General features: G+C 36.1%; 1 protein-coding gene across 3 annotated transcripts in view; it reads right to left on the bottom strand.

The window, feature by feature from the left end:
* The window catches only part of LOC148300524 (max dimerization protein 1-like), a 235,217-nt gene extending 209,667 nt beyond the window's left edge, over window positions 1–25,550 (bottom strand). For 2 of the 3 annotated variants that reach the window (XM_088274660.1, XM_088274659.1), the window contains exons 1-3: window positions 25,306–25,550; window positions 25,096–25,189; window positions 24,740–24,769 (exon numbers count right to left, since the gene is read on the bottom strand). In XM_088274660.1, the coding sequence (XP_088130786.1) occupies window positions 24,740–24,769; window positions 25,096–25,189; window positions 25,306–25,369 (188 nt within the window). In that variant the 5' untranslated portion in view covers window positions 25,370–25,550. The remainder of the gene's footprint in view (window positions 1–24,739; window positions 24,770–25,095; window positions 25,190–25,305) is intronic. The other variant, XM_088274658.1, reaches the window with a different exon arrangement.
* Between the last annotated feature and the right edge of the window lie 55 nt (window positions 25,551–25,605).

The raw sequence follows: 25,605 nt of genomic DNA, 5'->3' as shown, positions 1-25,605 counted from the left end.
AGACTATTGAAAAATTATTGAATCGTAGTAATTATTATCCGCCTCAGTGTAATCATCAGCAAGCTCAGCTACTGTTCTGGAGGTCCCGGGTTCGATTTCCAGGGGGGGGGTTTAAACAAATCTAAATGATTTTTCCAGTCTAATATTTATTCACTACTACCCTGGCCTGGTACCCGAAGCGGAGGGCTAATCACCTTTCCTTCATGTGTTAACCATCAATATATCACTGCGTTTATATGATGCAGTGCCCTATGCACCATTGGAGTACGGATAAGGGTTGAGAGAGAGAGAATTATTATATCCTACATTTTGAAAAACAGACAATACAATGAAAAATAATTTGTCATCGTGTATTAAATACATAATGAAAAATTGTAAAATGTCATATACATTGAATTTGATCGCGGCACACCTGTATCCTGCTTACGGCACACCAGTGTGCCACGGCACACCTGTTGAGGAGCACTGCTTTACAACATTGAGTGTGTCCAAAACTTGTTCACAAAATCTGGATTATCTCCAATTACAGGAGATATTTTCATGTTATTTTTTGACATCTCATCAAAGATGAAGAAGAATATGGAGTCTAGGCATTTACGGGGCTGACGACCGTCATAGGCTGGTTTAAGTGATCACTTTACACACGTGTAACATTCACCAATTCTACCCACACTACTCAAATTCTAAAAATTCTAAATTAGTGAAGCTCTAGTGATTCAAGAACAATGTTTCGAAATTGGTTCATATTTATTGAAATATACCTCTGATAACGAGCATAATTCGCTCTAGAAACTTACTCGTTAACCGAACATCTTTGTTTTGACTGGCTCTTGAAGCATCTTGAAGTAATTTCATTAATTGATTCGGCAGTCACTTTGTGGTAAAATCTATCCATTTTTAATTAATGTCCATCTTGAAGTAGCTTGATTAGGAAAACATGGGTCGTTCTATCTTTCCATATAACGCAACCTAAGAAAATGCTCGTACACCATTATGGAAATTAGTCTAAGTATCGCAACTGCGCTTAGAACTTACTAGCCACAGTGGTGCACTCTCAACTGAAAAGCTGGTGATTTGATCAGGGATAATGAAAGGACTGAGAGACTGTATTTTATCAGGGACTTGTGCGGGCACTAAAGCGATAATCCAGTAAAACCTCGATATAACGAACCTCTATTTAACGATCTTCGGATATAACACAAAAATATCTCTTCAAATGTAAAAAAAATATGAAAATTTCCTGTTAATATTCTTCTTCTAACCCTTATCAGCACCCGATGGTGCATAGGGCACTGCATTATTAAATCACTAATATATATTTTCACTCCCCCCTGGAAACTGAACCCGGGACCTCTAGCACAGTTGCTAAACACGCTGACCATCACACCATGGAGGCGGACAATCTATCTATCTATATCTAAATACAGTATTCATAATTCAAATGTAACTTTGTTTTAAAATCACCTTAAACATTTTAAAGTGATTTTAAAACAAAGTTACATTTTAGTTATAAAATGAAAAATCACAAAGTTAGTGCTTCAAATATTAATTATAGCAGTATTCATGTTCTCAAAAAAAGTTTATTTGTTTATTTTAAATCTATTTTTAAATCACGGACTTCGGCTTTAGCGGACACCCCCTACTTCCAATTAATCCGTTATATCGAGGTTTTACTGTACGATTACTCTGTTGCCAAGGAGAGCTGTATGCCGTGCAGAGTGTAGACACACACCTAGACAACGCAGGACAACGTCAAATCATCAAGCTGAGCCCGGAATTGAATAATGATAATCCGTTATATCGAGGTTTTACTGTACGATTATTCTGTTGCCAAGGAGAGCTGTATGCCGTGCAGAGTGTAGACACACACCTAGACAACGCAGGACAACGTCAAATCATCAAGCTGAGCCCGGAATTGAATAATGAATCGTGCGGGGGCATACATGAAAACAAATTAATAAACACAATATGGCTTTGAAACACGACTTCAGAGGCGCAAAGCCATTGTCTGTTGTTGATTAGATCGTACCTACATAACGTTCACTTGAAAAAAAACGTTCACGTCAAAACAAACCTTAAACAGTAAAACTAAATAATCCAATCAAAACTTTTGTCATGAATGTTGCTTTTAATGCCCCCATTTACTATGCTTTGTTCTCGATACAATGAAAAACAATTTAGAAGTAATATGGTAATAGTCCATTTTTATCGATTCAAATGATAATTCAATAAAAAAATAGATTAAAATCATTCCGTACGTACAGACAAGTAATAGAATTTGGTCACGACGTTTCCACACTTTATTATTAAAACTAAGCAATTTTCAAATACGTGCCTATTAATGTATTAATTTTAAATCAAACATAGATTTTTTGAGTCTAGTAAGTTGTATTTTATTAATAAAAATACAAAAAAATTAATTAAAAATCGATATTGTGACAATTGTTTCGCCTTGTTAGGGCATTGATAATGCACTAACAAGGCGAAACAATTGTCACAATATTTTTAATTTCTGTTTTTTGTTAATAAAATACAACTTAGTAGACTCAAAAAATCTGTGTTTGATTTAAAATTAATACATAAATTAAAATAGAGTACTACAAATTAAACGCCAAATCAATAAATACGTCTATTGCTGAATGTTGAATAACAATTTTTTTTCATTTTTTTTTCCAAAGCTGAGATAAGCATTATCGGTAAAATAAAAAAAAGGTGTGTAGAGGTTTGGACATGTAGAGCGAATGAGTGAGGAAAGAACAGCAAAACAAATTTATGAGGCGAATGTTATTGGAAAAAAGAGCAGAGGAAGACCGAGAAAAACTTGGCACGACCAGGTATGCGAAATACTTGAAAGCGGTCAGGTTAGGAGTCGAAACATTTATATATATATATATATATATATATATATATATATATATATATATATATATATATATATATATATATATATATATATATATATGTATATGTATATATATATATATATATATATATATATATATATATATATATATATATATATATATATATATATATATATATATATATATATATATATATGTATATATATATATATGTATATATATAATATATATATATATATATATATATATATATATATATATATATATATATATATATATATATATATATATATATATATATATATATATATAAATATATTTTTTTAAATTCTTTCAGACTCTTTTCATTCTTCATACATTCAGGCATCTCATCATACATTTTCAAACCCTTATACATGAAAAAATTTTGCGACTCGGTTTTTTCCAACAATGGCAGTCTTATTTTATCCTTATTTCTAGTATTATGTTCATGACAATTTTCGTTGACAACTATTTTACCCGAAAAATATTTTGGTAATTTATCGTTAAAAAAATTATGTATCAAGATCAGCATATTAAATTTTAGTGTCTTTTTTATGGATAACCAGTTTAGTTCTTCTCTAATTTTTTCTATATTATTAATATCTATTTTTATTAAGAACTATTATCACCGAATTAAAATCACTATGATCCGGATTGCTGCTGGCAGGTGTAGCGCTCTTCACAGTGGCAAACGAGGAAAGAAGTCGCTTTACACAAACTGGAGGGTTAAAAATCGCTCGTTACAAACGTGCGTGACTCCGCTTCATAAATTAAAAATGAATTCTAATATCGCCTTTCAGCACTCGCGGCGCGAATTCTCTTAATTTCAGGGGAAAAGGTTCCGTAACGTGCCGAAATTCAGACGCTACGGAGGGGGTAGTCATACTAAGTGGTTATCGTAATATTCATATTTTTTTCATTCAAACCCTTATCCGCACCCCAATGGTGCATAGGGCACTGCATCTTACAAACGCAGTGTTATCTTGATCGTTAACACATGAAGGAAAGGCGATCGGCCCTCCGCTGCAGGTACCAGTCCAGGGTAATATGGAATAAATATAAGAGTGAAAAAATCTCTTATATTTATTTGACCCCCCCGGGAATCGAACCCGGGACCTCCAGAACGGTAGCCGAGCGTGCTGACCATTACATTACGGAGGTGGACAAACCGTAATAACGCCAACAAAATAAAAGAGTTTCATAAAACAGAACCTCACTAAGTGAGCATCTAATATAACGCTCGAAGTATGTAAATTACCTAAGAAAATAAACTTACTAACTAACCATCACGCCGCTTCCCCGCAGGGGTAGGCGGAGAGCATAGAACGCCATACCAATATGTCTTGACACACAATCTTCGCCTCTTCCACATTCATACATTTTGTCATACAAACACACCGATTGTTCCAACTCGTGACCTGGGCACTTATCTTACCTGAGAAAATAGATAGTTAAAATCATTTGGACATTATTTTTTTAATTTTTTTTTAATAAAAGGGAAATATTTGTGTTTTTGCTATTTACACAAATATTTCAGTTTCATAGTATTTCTGTGAGCCTTAGCGGCTCATTATTAGAAATAAGTATCAAATTGTGGTAGAGAAGGTTCGAACCGAGAAACTCTGAATTAAGAGTTTGCAACACTAACCACGGGACCACAACCTGACAGCTACTTCACTATTACTTCACGTTTAACTATACGATAATGTCAAATAAGGAAAGAATGCAAAGCTGAAATAAGCATTATCGATGAAATTAAGAAAGGTGTGTTGAGATGGTTTGGGCATGTGGAACGAATGAATGAAGAAATAACGGTTCAACAAATTTACGAATGTAGAATGTAGTAAAAGGAACCAAGGAATATCGAAAAAAACATGGCAGGATCACGGCTGTCCAAATTTAAAACACAGTAAGGGACATTTTTTTGTAGTAGGTTTTTTTTGCATTTTGGACTAAGTAGAGTCTACTTAGTCCATAAATGCAAAAAACCTACTGCAAAAAAATGTCCCTTATTGTGTTTTAAATTTGGACAGCCGATCAGGTGTATCAAATACTTGAAAGCGGTTAGGTCAGTAGCCGAACTAATCGTTAGTTAACGTCAAAATTTTCATAAAATGTTTGCGTCCTGAAACGAGATTATTAAAAACGAAAATATACCAATACAAAACTCAAACGCCCTAAGGCTTGTACATGTATAAAAACATAGTTTAAAAAAAACAATGAGTTGGTATCATAAAAGAGTTAAATGAATAATATGGGCTGTAAGTATTGAGAGAGAAAAAACCCAAGGTGAACGAGTAGAAGATCGACTAGCATACAATGATAAAATATGTATATTGCTTTATCCTAACGTATTGTACGTACAGAGTACGTATAGGAAGAGAAAACTGAGTAGGGAACATGGAACCGTAGTGGAGTATTCAGTATTCAGTATAAAACTGCTTCTGGGCATTGCTAAGTACGGCGATACACGCAAGTCGAGCATACTCACTTGATTAGCATCGCTACGCAAACCTTCATACTTACATTTTGCGCACACAGTATTACTCTCTTTTCTCTTGAAATGCGAATACGCTATTCCAGTGTTCCGCAAAGTGTGTGCCGCGGCACACTGGTGCAACGTGATGATTAGTTGGTGTGCCGTGGAAAAAAGTCACCGATAAACGAGCAAGATGAATTCATGGAGCTTAAAACTGAAAATTTCCGAAACAGAGCTAGCGCATTTTTGGGTGCATATAAAAAATGAATATCCACTGCTTTCAAAGCGTGCTATTGCAATTTTCTACCATTTGCCACGACTTACTTGCGCGAATTAGGATTTTCGACTCTACTGCTATTTAAAAAAAAAAAGAGAACGCCTGAGGACGATCAACGAAGAGCTGAGTGACTCCTGAAGTCAACAATATTTACTCGCTATCATTTCTGTGAACTTATCACTGTTACAGATCATAACCTTATTAGTAATCATGATTTGAGAAAAGCATTTCGTTTCATTTTAACCAGTGTTCCGCAAAGTGTGTGCCGCAGCACACTGGTGTACCGTGGTGATTAAGTGGTGTGCCACAGAAAAAAATCTAGTTTCGTGAAGATAACGTACCTATAAATATCTGAAAGCTATGCGAGCAAGGCGCTTTGCTGCGCGAAGTGCGTGCGAATTGGGATTTTCGACTCTGACTACTATTAAATAAAATAAAGAACGTCTGAGGACGATCAGCGAAGAGATGAGAGCAGCCTTATCAACAATTCGGCTTTCCAAATTTAAAACACAGTAAGGGACATTTTTTTGTAGTACGTTTTTTTTGCATTTATGGACTAAGTAGACTCTACTTAGTCCAAAAATGCAAAAAAAACGTACTACAAAAAAAATGTCCCTTACTGTGTTTTCAATTTGGACAGCCGAATTGCTCCAAGTTTTGATCGCTGCTTACTTACGCAGGCTTACATTTTACATTCAACGTAATATGTTACATATTTTTCTCATTTAATTAATTTTGATAATTAATCAATATTAAATAAACTTTGTTTAAATCTTTGATGTAGCTCTAAAATTTCTTCATTTGGCAGGTGTACCTTGAACAGAAAAAGCTTGCGGAACACTGCGCTACTCAATACTTCATACCTACTTACACGTGTCTAAAAACTAATACTTTCAAGGCAATAAATTAAGTGCAGCCGCAAGGCATGACGATGACTCTTGGAATGAATTCTCGAATCCTGCATCACAACTTTAGGCACCTCGTGCGTGTGTTTTGTGCGGGAAGCCAAAGCAGGATATTTAAAAGAAATGCGTACTTACAGTTTGTTTATTGAAATAAATTCTTACACTTTGGTTACGATTTGATATTAATTTATTATAATTTGTCTAATGGATTATTGAACTTTAAATTAAATAAGAAGCTAAAATATACGTCTTTTAACAATCCAGCGATACAGGCGAATCCTGCCCCCGCGCTCCGGTTGGCTGCTTTTGTTGAATCACGTCGGGGTTGCCAACTTGATAGTAGCAATAGTTCAGTGTTACCAACTTGGTAGTAGTAGTGGCTACCCGCCTACACAACCATAAATACCAAGATTAAGAATGTGTCCAAATACTTGTTCACAAATCTGGATTATCTTCAATTGAGTAGTACACTTGGAAACCACGCAATGTTAAAAATTCAGTTTTTTTCCAATGGCGCGAATCGGTAGAAAATCAAAAATATTAACGTCCATATTTAACATAATCTGCCAAAACTTGTTAGGAATAACATGGAATTCAAACTTTTTTTTACAAAAATGTTAATAATATTATATTATTTTTTGACATCTCATCAAAGATGAATAAGAATATAGAAGTCTGGGCATTTACGGGGCTTACGACCGTCATAGGCTGGTTTAAGTGATCACTTTACACACGTGTAACATTCACCAATTCTACCCATTATTGACAACCACACTACTCAAATTCTTGGAAGCTCTATATATATGAACCAATTTAGAAACCTTGTTCATGAATCACTAGAACTTCACTAGAGACATCTATTGGTGAGATGTAATTGGAGATAATCCAGATTTTGTGAACAAGTATTTGGACACACTCAAAATGTTGTTAATAATATTAGTATATAACCACTCACCGAAAATAGAAAAATAGTTATTATACAGACCTGATGATGGAAGTTTAACTTCTGAAACATGTAGTCTGTAATAAAACTCAAGTGGTAAAAAACAAGTGTTTTCTTTAATCATTGTTAATAGAAAAATCAATACTCAATTGCAAAACTAGCTATGCCGATCGACAGTTCACTTTCTAACATCGCTCAAAAAAATCCCACCATAGATGTCTCTAGTGACTCTCGCACACTGTGTTTCGAGTTTGATCGATATATTTAGAAGTTCTAACAGTCCTTCTATTTAAAAGTATATTTCATATTTTGTTATTTACTTTAATATGTGTACTTACGTTGCATTATATTGCTGTAATAGTATTAAACAATGTATTTCTTTCATTATTTATGCATTTATTTCAACATCATGTACAAAAAATAAATAAGTACATTGGCGGGCTTATTGCTAAAAAGCAATATCATCCAACCAACCAAACATCTTGTGCATGTAAAAGCCTTTCAGGAGTATGTAGGTACCAATAAATAAAAAATCATTAAAAGTTTCGAGAATTTGGGTAGTGTGGTTGTTAATCATGGGTAGAATTGGTGAATGTTACGCGTGTGTAAATGGATTAATTCAACCAGCCTATGACAGTCGTAAGCCCCATAAATGCTGAGACATCAATATTCTTCTTCATTTATGTTGAGATGTCAAAAATGATGTAATAAAATAACAAGGTCTACACGTCGAAAACTAGTGATTCCCCAGTGAAATGAATTGTTCATCAAAATAATCGAGTATCGATCCGTTTATCTGACTGGTTCTATTATCAGGTAGGTACTCAGCGATTGTTTTATCAACCGAATTGTAGATACATACAATAAATTATAACCTATGGAATAATGAAATATTTTGTACATTTTGACTTAGATGAAGAAGAATATAGAAGTCTGGGAATCCAGGGCTTATGACTTCTTATAAGCTGGTTAACTGATCACTTTACACACGTGCAACATTCACCATTCTACCACCACATTACTCAAATTTTCGGAACTACTATATATGTTGATCAATCTCATCACACAGTACATATGAGTTCACAACAGGCATCTATGTAGGAACGAGGAAATCAATAAAATGTATATTTTGATCGAGAAAGCTTTTTAATACATTATTAGATTAAAACCAATATTTTTAGCTTTTCCACTTTATTTTTATTTGACCAGCGACCGGGTTTCGTCGTTACCGACATCATCAGACTGGTGGGAGGCTATACAAATTGTTATGTTATATATAAAACAAGGCAGGAGTTGATAATATATATAACATAACAATTTGTATATATAACATAACAATTTGTATAGCCTCCCACCAGTCTGATGATGTCGGTAACGACGAAACCCGGTCGCTGGTCAAATAAAAATAAAGTGGAAAAGCTAAAAATATTGGTTTTAATCTAATAATATATTAAAAATGCAATTCCATCACGAAGTGTCAGTGGATAATATAAATCTACGAGAAAGCTTTAATTTAGCAGATACTTTTTTATTCGTATGCAAAATCCAAGAACGAGTATTTGGACACACTCAAAATGTTGTGAAATATTTTGACAACATATTGACCAAAATACATGAATATTAATGTAAAAGTACAGCCGATCTTGTAAAGGACGAATTGTGGGCTGTTAGTGAAATTATTCAGTGGTGTGGCATTACGTTGTGTTATATCATAGATAAGTGCTGCGATGGAGTGCGATCAACCTAACGACACGAAAAGCAAGGGCGTTGGTGTAAAAACCGGTCAGCCGTTAAAATGCAAAACGCGGTGCAGCTGCTAGAAGCGAAGTGGCCGCACCAACTGTCCAGAACTAGTAACTAGTAACTAGTAGCTAGCTACCCTGGCAAGGTCTGGCGACAAGTGGAGTGTCTAGGGCAAGCAGACCTGGGACAGTCTACTACAAGGGTGGCCAACCCGCGGCCCGTCGGGTGTATGCTTGCGGCCCGCGGAGAAAATCACACATTTTTTCCTTTAGTGCACACAAAACCACCCAAAGAACATTACATCATGCGTAGTTCGTATCATATCCCATATCGCTCACTCCTTTCAAGAACGTCATAAATAATATAATAATATCTTTGGTTTCTACGTTTTATCAAAATATCACAAATATATCAGATTTAAGTTTTATTCTGACATTTCTTATAATAAAATAACAACTACATAGTTTTTTTTACGCGTATATTTTATTTGACCACTGACCGGATTACCAGCTAAATAAAACACAAAAAAATGTCACTGGTCAAATAAAATATATGTGGAAAAAACTATATAGTTGTCATTTTATTATATAAACAAATATATCAGTGTAAAAAAATACAGTAACGATACATTTTATAGGTATCAATTTCAGTAAATTAAATTCATTGCGCTCGGGAGCGTATTTATGGTTTGGGTAAGCCTTCTAATGAGAATTCCGAGCTTTGAACATAAATCCGGGTAATCGAGACCTAGGTTATGTGTACCATAAAGGAATAGTACGAACGATTAAGTAGGTCATTATTTAAATCCTCCAGGTTCTTTTGAATACCACCCCCGTTTCTAGGTCCTTCGAACCGTAAACTGACGGTGCTTTTGTGTAAGTCGATACATAAATACACCAGAGAACTACGTTAACTCTAGAACATTTACATTATTATTTAAACCATATCCGCTCCCTATGTGGAGAATATGAAGTCCACAAACTGTCTCCAAGCTTTTCTGTCGGCTGCCAGCTCCTTTGCATCCTCCCGAAGTTCTAACCAGAACTGCTGACGAATTGTCGGCAGTAGTCGTCCTGGGCGGCGCGAACCTGATGCCTTGTAAAAGAGGCAAGCTTGATTAAGGCTCTCGGGAGACATGCGGAGTACATGGCCAAGCCAACTGAATCGCCTTTTTTTGACGACAGCTGTGACCAAGATTTGCTGCGTCCTACGCCTTATCTTTCATTCCGGACAAAGTCAAACCACCGCACGCCGAAAATTCTTCACAGACACCTATTCACAAAGCAAAGTACACGGCTGCTCTGCGCCCTTGTAAGGTACCATGTTTCACAGCCGTATAAGATAATAGGAGCAATGCAGGCATTGTATAGGCGGCATTTGGTCTTCACCGAGTATAGATCCGATCTCCAAACAGCCCTCATACTGTTAAGTCCAAATCGCACTCCTAGTTCCTTTTGAAGGCTACCTTTTTTAGTTATATAGTTTTTAGTTACACTCCCAAAACTTGAAACTCTCGACCCTTTCGACGAGCCGGTTACTCAACGTCAAGGGTTGCTACTGTGTTTAAAAAGTGAAAAATCGATGGAATGAAAAAAAAAGTGTGCTCTGTCAAGTACAGCAGGTTAACGACATTATAAAGGATGTCCCTAGAAATCTATTAACCATAACCTCATTTGGAATATATTGAATGCAATGAGGTATATAAAAGGCTTCGTTACAATACAGCTATACTAATGGCATATTTGGTATCACGTTTGGCACTGCTAACGCCGGCGTACGTATTAATATAATCCGACTGGCACATTAATCAAAGACTCGTCGCCGCTAGCGACGTACAATACTCAAAACGAATTTCGGATCGTATTTGTTTCTCATTCGACTCCGTTTGAAGCGGAGTGAGAATAAAAGGGACGGGCGTTTCACAAGTATTGGTAAACCTACACGCACACAAGCATGATGGCTAATACCATTGCACAATAGTTAGTACAAAGGATCCCCATAGTTAAAAGACAGTCAAGAATAGCAACCTGTCTACTAATACACTCGCGTTTGCAAATGAAAATTTTCATTGTTGTTTATACCGCGTGTTTTCAAACAATTCACTACGATCTACTTTACGTTAATTCCTTACTGCAAGTTAGCTTTCGTATGTGACATTTATAAAACGTAGTTAGAATCGAAATAGCGTACTCTATTTGTTTCTGATACCCTCAATTGAAAAATTTCAAATATATATATATATATATATATATATATGGCGACTATTTCCTTAACTAAATCACTCGTATTTTGTTTTTAATTTTATAAATATTTTTTATTGTAATCTTATACACTTTATAAAATAAAACAACTTTGTTTTTAACCACTTTTTTACTAGTACATTTTTTTCTCCAATCAAGGTTAAATATGTACATGTTTAACCCTGATGATGACAAGGTTCCTGTGGAAACCAAAAATGTACCAATAAAAAGGTGGTTAAAAACAAAGTTGTTTTATTTTATAAAGTAAAAAAAATAAATCACTGCAGACAGAAAATAAGCACTTGAAGTCATCATTTATATTTATTTTGTGGTATTATATTTTTTTGTTGAAAATAAGACCATCATTATTCTCGTATTGTGAAAGCGCCAGGAGATAAGCTTCTAATAATGAGGCTTCGCTGCACTTAACCTTTACGAAAAAAGTTTTTGATAGAAAAAAATAAAAGATTGGTTCAAATAAAGGAATCAATACAACATACCATAATAATGTATGGTTATAATTTTGTTTAAATAAAAATATCAATATTTTATGATGTAAATATCGAAAGTTGCTTTAACGAGTTTTGTTAATGAAAAAAGTATTTATAACTTATTTTATTCCTCTAAAAGTAAATCCTCTTTTTCTTTTACCCTTATCCGCAACCAATGGTGCATAGGGCACTGCATCGCATTAACGCAGTTTTGTTATCTTGATCGTTACTTACACGAAGGCAAGGTGATCACTCACTGCACTTCAGGGATCCGTCCAGGGTAATATTACATAAATATTAGAGTGTAGAATCGATCTCATTTATTTTCACCTCCCCCCCCCTGAAAATTGAATCCAGGACCTCTAGCGCGGTAGCTGAACACGCTAACCATCACAAAAAAAGTAATTTAAGTCACCAAAAATAAAGAGTTACTTCCTGACAAATAATCCAATGCAACGTTAAAAACACATCTACAAAAAAAGCCAGATAGCTCACCCCTTTCAATTTAGTTCTTATAATATTCTTGAATATTCAACCCTCGGAACGTATTAATATTATCGTTAACTGATATAGCGTGTTTTTAAACGAGTATGAACAGTGGGTATACATAATGTCCGACGGAATAGGGTATAATCAATATTTAATATTCTCAACCTTTAAAAGATTGTGTAAGACTCGTTTTGTGTTTATAAAAACCGACCATAATCAATATTTTCATTCATCATTTTCTTTTGCAAAATTCGCCTAGTAAAAACGTTATTTTCATAAGTTGGTAACGAATGACGTCACAAAAACGAATCCACACCACTACTATTACAGCTCTATAAAGCAGATACATAAAGGGATACGCCCCATAACACACCCGATGGCGTAAAATTTGATGGCGTATAGCAGTGTTTTTTCGTTTTAGTAAAATATCTAAAGCATAAACCTTCATATCTCCCTTACTTGTCTACAGATTTCAATAAAAATGTTACCGATAGTCTTGTGATTTTTCATATTAATTTATTAGCCAATAACAACACATCATGAGAATGATCCATTACTTGAAAGAATGGAATTCTAGATAGCTACACTTTTCGGCTGTCCAAATTTAAAACACAGTAAGGGAAATTATTTTGTAGTACGTTTTTTTTTGCATTTATGGACTAAGTAGACTCTACTTAGTCCAAAAATGCAAGGAAAACAGTAAAAGCGCCTTGTAACAATCCAAGTTCAAAACTAGTATTTTACATTTCTGCTGAATTAAAAAGCTTCTTCAACTCACCAATAGATGTCTCTAGTAAAAATTATAGTTATTCATGTACAACGTATCAAATTTTGATCATATATATAAGCTTCCAAAAATTTGATTAGTATGGTTGTCAATCATGGGTAGAATTGGTGAACGTTACACGTGTTTAAAGTGATCACTTAAACCATCATATGACGGTCGTAAGCCCCGTAAATGCCCAGACTTTCATATTCTTCTTCATCTATGTTGAGGTGTCAAAAATTAATATGGTATTTTACAGTTTTCGAGGCACGGCTCTACCTTTGAAAGCCGAGTTTTATACAAAAATAGAATACGGAAAGGTTCAATTAAAACTTTGCGAGCAATATGACTTCGCTGGGCAGTCAACCCATCGGTATACCAGCCGCCATATCTTGGCGGGTAAGGATATTCTACGTTCGCATATCGTGATGAGTTAGTTTCCAGGTATTCTCTGATTTAAACTGTTAACAACGATCAATCTGGTGTCCTTTGAGGCACGACAAGACCGAGGAAACTGGTGAAGTAGTGGTCGGAACAAAGGTGTGCAAACTTGTATATAATAACTAATCGTAACATTACGCAACACAGTGTGCCACTGAGCTTTAAAACAATTCTTCTTCTTCTCCGTCTTATTCCTCATTGCTGAGGGTTGTGACCCTTGCAGAAGCAATGACTCTTCTCCAGTTATCCCTTGACTGCGCTGCACGTAGCGCACCAACCTCTGAAGTGCCTGCTGCTGCCTTAATTTCATCGGTCCATCGGTGGGGATCTTCCTCTCCCTCTCTTTCCCTCCAGGCTACCGATCACAACTAGTCGTTCCAGGCTATCCCCGTTGCCACGCGCAACGTGTCCAAAGAACTGGAGAATCCGTCGGGTACAGATATTGGCCAGAGTCAAGCCAATTAATGACATGCAATTATTACACAAATGCGGGTTACTGAATAGTTTCAATAGTTGTTAATGTAAGGTAACGTGTTATTTAGTTAAATAAACGTACAACGGATGGCGGATAACATTCAGAACAAAGTTCCGGGTTTACTTGGTTAAATATACGAGTATAGGTTTTATTTTATTTTTTTATGTAAGTTATTGGAAACATTTTTTTAAAATAAAGTTTACATCGCTTGATAAAGGCATAACATGTATTTATTTATTGACTTAGTGTTTATTTTGTAGAGCTCCATATTTATACATTAAATAATTAAATCAAACATTGATTTTAGTCCACCTCGTCCGCCTCCGTAGTGTAATGGTCAGCACGCTCGGCTACCGTTCTGGAGGTCCCGGGTTCGATTCCCAAGGGGGGTAAAATAAATATAAGTAATTTTTTCACTGTAATATTTATTTAATATTACCCTGGACTGGTACCTGAAGCGGAGGGCTGATCACCTTTCCTTCATGTGTAAACGATCAAAATAATACTGCGTTTATATGATGCAGTGCCCTATGCACCATTGGGTGCAGATAAGGGTTTTATTTATATTATATATTGATTTTAGTCTACTAAAAGGTTTATTTTGTTTTTAAAACTGAAAAATAAAAATTCTGTGACAATTGTTTCGCAATTTTATAAGGCATTTTCAAACTACATCACTGCACTAGTGGTGTTCAATCTAACAGGTTTTATTGTCATTAGTTTAAAAATGACCTAAGAAGGCGAAACAATTATAACAGATTTTTATTTATTTTATGTTTTAAAAATAGAATGAACATTTAAGTAGACACAAATCAGTGTTTGATTTAAATATTTAAGCATAAAATTATTTTTTATATCATTAAGTTTTGTACTGACATTTCTTGATGGAACTGCATTTTATATAATAATAAGACAACTACTACGTATATAGTTTTTTCCACATAAATTTATATGGAAAAGGCTATAAGTTGTTATTTTATTATATTAAATAGTATATCACATACTGAAATAGTGGTATTTCACAAATTAATTAATTAAATTTAATATTATTAATATTTAAAGCATTTACTTCGTGGTTAGTCATTTTTACATTTTTATTTATTTTCCAAAAATGTTAGTAATATTGTATATAACCACTGAGATTTTTATATCTACCGGTTTTGAAAAAAATATATAATTAATTTAAAAATCAGATTATAATAGTCCAGTCAGTTTCACAGGTACACAGCGACCGGTCTGGAACAAACTGCGAAAACAACGATTTCCTTCATCCAGAGAATCCTTTAGTGATGGATTATTGTTATAAATTGTTGTTTCCTACTTCCTACTTCCCGTAAGTCAGCGGGAGACGAGGGTAGGGGGGGGGATGGAGGGAGATATAATTACGTAATTTGTGACGTGGAAAAAATGAAACGAAAGTGTTGAGATGAAGGTTGACTGACGGCCAAGGGCGGCAAAAGGGGGAGGTATTATACTCCGAGAGATTGACGTTGATTGGAATGCTATTAGAAACAAGAACAACCACTTCGGACAGGCCATTTGCCAAGCCGAATAATATTTTCCCTCGCACACTGTACACTTACGCTCCTTGTGTACTATACGGAATATTACCGTCCGGTTAACATGAAAAAACGGATGATTGGCTTGGACACTTCGCTCACTCCTTTCAAGAACGTCACAAAAAAAAAACATGATTTTTCAGGAGATCGTTTTTAAAGTTTAAAAATATAACACAATGTATTAAAAATAAACATCAAGCCACTTATTGAACATTTTACTGTGCAACAGATCTTTTAAGGTAAAACCTGAAGGTTTTTTTTTCCATTTGAAAAATATTTAGTATATTTATTTAAAAAATTAAACAATACCTTTTCTTCAAATTGCAAAACCAACATTTTCTGCCCTGTAGCGGGTAAATATTAAGTTAAAAATATGTCTCTTTTGCTGGGATATAGTACATTTTCTGGGAATTCCGAAAACATGCACAACCAAAAATTGACGATTTTTGATTTATGACGTTCTTGAAAGGAGTGAGCGACTTGCCCTTGATCGGTGCGCTCGATCGGTGGGCGATCACGGTGCGCGTAAGTTCGATCACGCTAAACTGTCATAGTCGCATTGATTTAATAAAAAATAAAAAAAACGAACTGCCGGACAGTAAAATTCCGTGTAGTGCACAAGCGCCCTTACAATATCCGGTAAATATATTAATCAACCCGTAAAAAAAAGGAACTCATCCACGGCTAGCCCAGCCGATCAATTTGGATTTGCGGCGGTTGAAATATGAATTGAAATAAATCTTCGTGTCGCGCTGTAGGCTTCCATTACATTCAGATGTAACATATGTACATATCTACCGTATTTTTTAATCATGCTTTCCTCGACCGTGTTAACACGTCTCACGTGACTCCCGTCACACATGGCTCCCGCGAAACACGCACGATTTTCCTAAAAAAAAATCTAAAAAAATGAATAAGTAATGAATGTGGAAGAGGCGAAGATTGTTGGCAAATGAAAGATGGGCATGGCATTCGTGGTGGTTACATAGTTAGTCTCCCCTTACGTACCCGCAGATTATTCAGACTCCTGACCTTGACCACTTTCAAGTATTTAAATTACTCGATCATGCCAAGTTCTCCTCTGACTTCCTGTGCTTCTTTTACCAACCACATTCACCTCATAATTTGTTCTATTATTCTTTCTTAACTCATACGAATCACATGCCCGACCATCTAAACACACCTTTTTTTATTTAACTCGCGGAATATTCTGACTCCTGACCTTGAGCACTTTCAAGTATTTAAAATACTTGATCATGCCACGTTTTTCTCTGTCTTCCTCCGCTTCTATTACCAACGACATTCGCCTCATAAATTTGTTGTACTTTACTTTCTTAACTCATACGATTCACGTGCCTAAACCATCTCAACACACCTTTCAAGGAAATGTACGCGGATAGAGAGCATGCTCGTTTTATGTATGATCATAAGCGTGCTAAATTAGTAGCATGTGTATCTGTACCTTAAATGGTATAAAACGCGCACATACTATAGAAACTCGAAGTTGGTTTAGCTGCCAAGTAGTCGTCATTATGCACGAACAATATCCGAGCCGTGTGATTCCGCTATAGGTATGTACTTATCTAGTGATGTCAGAGCTGTTAAAAATATAACAATGGATTATATTACGATAATGGCTACCGTTTAGATAGTCGGCGGCCGATTTCCAACATACGAGGCGATAATATTGCCACGGTCGCGGTCGCCAAGGGAGAACCACCGCCAGCAGAGAGATCGTGACCACTGATTACTCATACCACGCGGTTACGAGCCGACCTTCGGGGGCTTGTTGCCACGCCAGAATCCCACGCAGTTGCGAGCCGACCTTCGGGGGCTTGTTGCCACGCCAGAATCCCACGCAGTTGCGAGTCGAACTTTGGGGGCTTGTTGCCACGCCAGAATACCATGCGGTTGCGAGTCGACATTCAAGGGCTTGTTGCCACGTCAGTATATCTCAGTTTCGAATCGACTTTCGGGGGCTTGTTACCACACCAGAATACCACGCGGTTGCAAGTCGAACTTCGGGGGCTTGTTGCCACGCCAGAATACCACGCGGTTGCGAGTCGACCTTCAAGGGCTTGTTGCCACGTCAGTATATCTCAGTTTCGAATCGACTTTCGGGGGCTTGTTACCACACCAGAATACCACGCGGTTGCAAGTCGAACTTCGGGGGCTTGTTGCCACGCCAGACCACGCGGTTGCGAGTCGACCTTCGGAGGTTATTGCCACGTCAGAATCTCAGAGTTTTCTCGGGTCAAATTTTGAGGCAACGAATCAATGATGCAGTTCAATACCGTATAACAAGGAAAGATTTAAATTGGAAACAAAATGTGCGAAAGAAGGTATGCAGTTGACAAAAATTGATGAGGCAATAGGGCATTAAGATCGATCAGGTTTAGTGGTATCTTATTTAGAAAATATGACGAGAAGAATAAGACAAATAAATTTATAAATAAGACAAAAACTTTGTGACAAATTTTGATTGATATAAAATATTGAATCCATTAATACTTTATATCAATCAATATTCGTAAATTTCATCAAATTACTATGTTCTACAATCTGAAAAAACCTTTTTCTTTGTCTTTCATAGCTTTTGATATTTATGATATGAAAAAAAAGATCTGTTTTGAAACTAACTAACTAACTAACCATCACGCCGCTTCCCCGCAGGGGTAGGCAGAGAGAATAGAGCGCCACACCACTCTGTCCTTGCAAACATTCTTCGCCTCTTCCACGTTCATGCATCTTCTCATACATACCCACCGATTGTTACGACTCCTAACCTGACCACTTTCAAGTATTTGGCATACCTGATCGTGCCATGTTTTTCTCGGTCTTCCTCTGCTTCTTTTCCCGCTAACATTCGCCTCATAAATTTGTTTTACCGTTCTTTCCTCACTCATTCGTTCTACATGTCCAAACCATCTCAACACACCTTTCTTAATTTTATCGATAATGCTTATCTCAGCTTTGCATTACTTCCTTATTTCACTATTCGTACATCTATCATACATCGTTTTGTCGCACATTCTTCTGAGAGATCGCATTTCGACTGCATTCAGTCTACTTTCATCCTTCTTTTGCCAACTCCATGTTTCACTTCCACGCATTAGATCTGTTTTGAATTGTAATATTGTACGTTAGTGTTATTTGATTTACGGTAAACTATTTTTAATGGACTTTTTCGGACCCATTTAATTCAATAAACCAAAATACATATAGTACTCATTCAAAATACACATAAAAGAGTCTATGATAAAAAAAATATCTAAGAAAATGCTCAAAACGTTGCGATGCTTTAACTAAAATTCTGGGGAAAATACGCTTGACGGGGTATTTACTTAGAAAGTGTTTTCAACACGCTACGCAAATATTTTTTTCTTAAAATACAAGACGGCATGTTCAATTGATAAACATACATTTATTTTTCTCAATGCCGTGTGTTTTTTCGATCAATTACAAAAAAAAATGTTTTGTAAGGAATTTGAGTGTTACTTATCGATATAACGCATGAACGGAGAGTGGGCAATAATCACGTAACCCGAGTTCTAAAAACATTAGGCGCTATAAATACGTAATGAATGCAGCTCGAGCGAACCCTCAAGGCCGCCATAAAAACGGATACGGTTAATGTCGAATATTATCGCAGAGGTGAGAGAAACTCGTTAGCTATGGCAGTAATTATAGCCAAAAATATACCCGAGAGAGTTATCTGACTGCAGTAGAGCTCCCAAACCGAGAATATTGATTTGCACTGTACCACTCTCCGTGTAACTCCGACCCGTGACAGAATATTGGCCGCTAAATTTATTTCGTTCAATCGGCTGCCGATATCTAACATGTGACAAAATACGGCCTCAAAACTGCTCTCCGACTACTTCCATACGCTTCGAAACATAACAACAATTTGTAACAAGAACCGATGTCAAACATGTGACAAATTACGGCCTCAAAACTCCTCGCTGACAACTTCCATACAGTTCGAAACATGACAACAATTCGTAACAAGATTCAATGTCAAACATGTGACAAAATACGGCCTCAAAACTGCTCTCCGACTACTTCCATACGGTTCGAAACAAAACAACAATTCGCAACAAGAATCGATGTTAAACATGTGACAAAATATGGCCTCAAAACTGCTCGCCGACTACTTCCATACGGTTCAAAACATAATAACAATTATTCATAACAAGAATCGATGTCAAACATGTGACAAAATACGGCCTCAAAACTGCTCTCCGACTACTTCCATACAGTTCGAAACATAACAACAATTTGTAACAAGAACGGATATCAAAGATGTGACAAAATACGGCCTCAAAACTCCTTGCTGACTATTTCCATACGGTTCAAAACATAATAACAATTATTCATAACAAGAATCGATGTCAAACATGTGACAAAAAACGGCCTCAAAACTGCACTTGCATACAGTTCGAAACATAACAACAATTTGTAACAAGAGCCGATGTCAAACATGTGACAAATTACGGCCTCAAAACTGCTCGCCGACTACTTCCATACGGTTCAAAACATAACTATACAAGAACCGCAAAGATATCGAAGTTCAGCCGATAGACTTTCAACTGTGGCAAAAACCGAAATAGCGGCCATCTTAAAAGTAGGTTAAATAATACGATAAAAAATGGTTTACATAAAACATAAACGAAATCCGAATTATGCAGATATATAAACTGTATTTTAACGCATTACACTCTTGTTGTCTGATTTTATTGTGCCACGAAGCAGGTATAAAATATCCTCGTATAAAAATAATATATCCTCCTAATATACGTTTAACCTCGGCTCGTAACGCATGTCTGTATTGAAAACTATAGTGCATGTTGGTCTTCGGGTCGACCAAAAATCGCATGTGTTAGACATTTTGTGTAGTTTTGAGTGTGTAAATGGTGCTATGGTGGTGAAGGGTAGTATTGTTTGCATGCTGTGTTAGTGATTGTCCTGACGAAGAGACGGGTACGTCTCGAAACCGGTAGACGTAAAAATCTCGGTGAGTTATATACTAATTTTATTAACATTTTTGTAAAAAAATACATAAGTAAAAATGACTAACCACAAAGTAAATGCTTTAAATATTAATAATATTGAGAATATAAAATATCAAATTAATGTCTCGGTCGGTGTAACTGTGCAGTATAACTTCACTCATAATTCATAGTAGATAGTATTTATTTTCGACTAAATTCGAATACGCAACATGAACGACAGACTACTATTAATTCCAACGTGTACATGTGTAATTATTATTGTAACTGGGAGTCGCGACTAGTCGTAGAGAGTCCGATATCAAATATCGCCCACAAGTGCACACCAAACACGGATAAAATACGGTATAATTATTATAATATTCCTGCCATTGTGGTTGCTGGCTACTGGATAAAACATAGTCTACATCATGGGTCGGCAACCTGCGGCCCGCGAGACATCTTGGTGCGGCCCGCGAGATTCTCGCCGCAACGCACATGACGGACGATATTATACACAATCGAGTGAAGGGAAGCGAGAAAGGGAGCGAAGGGAATCTCGTTGATTTTATTAAATACAATAAATGTCGTTAAAATATACACTTGGCGTTTTATTTTTAAAACTAAAATATTTGTACATAAATATTGTATGTATACCTACTGCAAGTGCGGCCCGCACTGATCCCCATGAAAAATATTTGGCCCTTTTACAACAAAAGGTTGCCGACCCATGGTCTACATAATAAATAACGTAAGTTATGGGTAATAAATTATGGTCGGAATAAAATATATCTAATTAACCGGTGAAACGTTGGCCACCTCCTTGGGCAACTTGACGCATTAATCAAACGCACATACGTAATAGTAATAGCTAATATTCATGTATATCGCGATACCGAAAGGTATTTATTCGATTTCAGTGCCAACCCACGGGATTTTCGTACCGATATAAATCAAAAACTTAATCTACATTAATGCAAAACCAAACACACGGTAATTATAAATCCAAAAATCTAAAACGCGCAATTAAAATTCGTGGCAATATAACTAGATGGTATTGTTCGCGTCGCCTTCAATTCCCATAAGAGAATACGTTAATTCGTAATTTTATTTATTACCTTTTCCCTTTTTTTATTACTCAATATACACCTCCATAAAATGGTATTATAAAAAGCGATATACGAGCATAATGTGTTGTAATTATAAGAATCGCCGTAGGTATACAAGATACACATACTTTTTACGTGGATACATTTCAAAGAATAAGCGAACAAGTAATATTATGTATTTTATTACAATTCCGGATTAAATTGTTCACGTAAAATATGTAAAACTAGTTAGACTAAGGCTATTGTACTTTCAAATATCCACTCATTATACGGGTTGTAATGCCTATTCGCGTTATTATACACACCTCATGTTTAAGTATGTCTATTTCGCGTATTAAATAACGCATTATTATATTAATTATACAACAATGCTCCAGCACTAATCTTCCTAATAAACAGCAAGTCGGCGACGGACTTTTAAACAGGTTTATGTTGCGCTCAGTATTGGAAGTTGAGTGGATAGAGACAAAATTAATGGCACGTTTCGACGTGATAAGTAATGTTGTTTTCGAGTAGATTTCAAATACATTAAAAAACTTACAATTTATTTGTAAAGTTGTGTAGATCTGAAAATAAATCGGCGTGAGTGGAGATCGTTACATTTCATTTGTAAAATGAAAAACACGTCTACATATTCGATACCATGTGTGGTACAAGTAAACCTATTCGATATATACATGTAATGTATGCATCTTAGTACATCGGTCCTTCATTATTTGAAACATTACATTGTAAGCGAGGCCTCCTAACTGCAGTTCGCACTATTTAATATTGCGCAAATGTGAAAATCCTATTAACACTTGACTGTCTTAAGTGGAATCCAGTATAATCATTGCCAGTGCAATGAAAATTGCAGAAACTAATTCTCAATATATTTAAGCCGTTATTATTATTTTAATACGAATATAATAAGCCGGAAATTTGCTTATAGCGTAGCGTTCTGATCAATTTGATTATCTATTTTGTACAACGCGTCCCGATGAGAAGGATTGAGTGAATTCGGGATTGATAATAGGAATCTATGACCCTCGTGATGATGTGTTTTACGTTTAACAAAAAAAAAGGCCAGGGCGACAGGGATGGCGGATGGCAGACTGATTGGAGCACGAGTCAATAACAAAACACGGCCCGCGGTGCGGTGTTGCCGCGCCGAGTGCTCTGCTGCCGTATTATACCTCCCTGGTACCGCTCCGTCCGACTACGTAATATGCACGGATACACCTAGAGAACTTAGGTTTTTTTCTATTCAATCGACGCCATTATGACTTATTGTATTATTCACACTATTAAAAGAACAAAAAGGATAGCTACGATTTTGTTTAATAACGCGGTTTATTATTTTTTGACACCTCAACATATTATAGATGAAGAACATTTGCGGGGCTAACGACCGTCATATGCTAGTTTAAGTGATTACTTTACACAAGTGTATCATTCACCAATTCTACCCATGACAGCCACACTACTCAAATTCTTGGAAGTTCTATATATATGATCCAATTTTAAAACATTGTACATAAATCACTAGAATTTTCACCTATGCTGAGATGTCAAAAATAACATGATAAATTACTCCTATGATTGGAGATAATCCAAGTATTTAAACACACTAAAATGTTGTTAACGCGGTTTAAAGTTTATACCGGGGCACGGACCTAGCAGCAGTTGCAAGATAAACCCTACAAGTCGATGAACCGCGTGAAAGGATAACAAATATTCGAATTATTTTACAGATCGCACACTTTAGTGCCTCGGTACTAAGAACAAGGGTAGCGCGTAGGGAGGGTCACCGTAGCGCTCGGGAGAAGTAGTATACGCAACATTACCGAAGGCGAACAAAGCTCCCCTACGCCGAATATACCTAGAGAGCTTTTTAATTGACGATTATTTAGATCCTTCTTTACCGAAGGGTCACCGGCAAAGAATACGAACAAAGGGCTTATAACCGAAAAGCGTAACGCGACGATAAATATCACTGGCCAACAATGATTTTGTAACTGAAATTTTGACGACTGATTTGGACTTAGTTAATCGATCTTATTCAAAGTCTATATGGTGTGTGACAAGCTTGTATCACGTCAAGTTTTGATGTTACAGTCATATTATTGTTTGTATGGACCCCATACGTTGAAACCGTAATAGTGGATGGTATCTAGACATGCTTTAGTCTAAGGTCTAAGGGATTCAAAAAAAGCATTGATAATTATGGAGTAACATTGGAAATATATAAAGTTATTTATATTGAATACGATAGCATTATATCGTTATTTATATATAAATAATGACATAAACTTTAGTCAATAATAAATTTAATATGAATTAAAAATATCCGTAATTAAAAAATCTGACGTGCTATATTTTTTTTGCTTTCGTTTTTTAATTCTTCTATGCAAAGTGCATAAAGATTAGGTATTTTCATGCCAGTTACAAAATAATAGTTGTGAACTGTTGGCCAGTGTATTTACATTTACAGATATTATATCAAGCCGGCTGTAGACTGAAAAGACGATCCTGGCGTCTGATTCTTCCACTCTGATCACCTTCGCGTCCCGCGCGTTATCAGGGCAGCAGAAGAGTGACAGAGTTCCACGCACACAGAATTCTCAATCTCTGGTCGTGATTTACGGAGCATGTTTGTTCACGGGCAACCACGCCCAGTACGCACTTCCTACACTAGACCCATTGTTACGTTTTTAAGAGTTTTTGACGGTCAGGGTCACCGGGGCCGAACTGGGCTCCAGCCCGCGGGCCGAACTCGGATTAAACGCCACTGCACTGGCCCGGCGAGGAATACCTCCACAGATTTGCGCAATTTTACAAAATCACTGATTTGATCATTAAACCACTTAAACACAAATTGCAAAGACTAATTCGTCGTATTTTCACATGTAACACAAAACAACGAACGCCACTTTGATACACGTTTTACGCTTGTTCAAAACTCACCTATTCTTTTCCAATTCATTGTGACTCGTCCTGAAAAAATGGAAATATCACATTATTATCAAAGGTATAATTACGACGGTTGAAGTATTAACGTTGGGTTGGAAAAAAAACTTTATAACTTTATAACTTTCACTCTCACTAGAATAAAACTTCCCCGGCGAACCAGGGTTGGTAGCGGAAGCTTCCCTAACTTTGTAACAAAGAAACATGTTTCAATTATTGACGAAAATCATTTAAAATATTTTATTATTAAAAAGAGTGGAGTAATGACCTCATAGCGTTATTTTCACTTAAAAATTAAATAGTTAAAAAAAGAAATGTCAAACGAAGGGTAGGTACTTAATAAGCTGTCTCACCTGCTTCCCTGTGATTTTTTCGACTTGGGCCTCTTGACAACGCTCCTGAGATCATCCGGAATCGGGTGGGATAAAGCGTATCCATGCTCGGCTTCTGCAAGCAAAAATACCACGAGCCCGTCAAAATCAGCTGATTCTTGCATCACAAAAATAGACGGGGGCCATGTTGACGTGTAGAAATCAACGACAAAGAATGCCCCGATAACTCACCTCTATCTCGTTTCTCGATATACTCTGCAGCTTGTATCAGTGCAGCAATACTCATATTTAACATATTCAATTAAAATACTAAAAACTTTTAATTAAACACACAATATTTCACGCGTATTAACAGTAAAACCGACACGGTCCTAGCCCCCGAGAATCACAACTGCACTTATCGACGTCAAAAACACACTGAGCTCGGATCGGGTTCGCGTTCGTGCGCTTCCGACGCGCTATTAGTCGGCAATGTTCGGCTCCGGTCGGCCGACCAATCGGAGCGCGCCTTGTAGCTCTCGGGTCACCTGA

Source organism: Brachycentrus maculatus, unplaced genomic scaffold, assembly GCF_059751285.1.
Source record: "Brachycentrus maculatus isolate JH-2025_06_01 unplaced genomic scaffold, ASM5975128v1 h1tg000700l, whole genome shotgun sequence".
NCBI lineage: Eukaryota > Metazoa > Arthropoda > Insecta > Trichoptera > Brachycentridae > Brachycentrus > Brachycentrus maculatus.
Note: the sequence above shows the minus strand (reverse complement) of the source record. Positions and strands in the feature narration are given on the sequence as shown.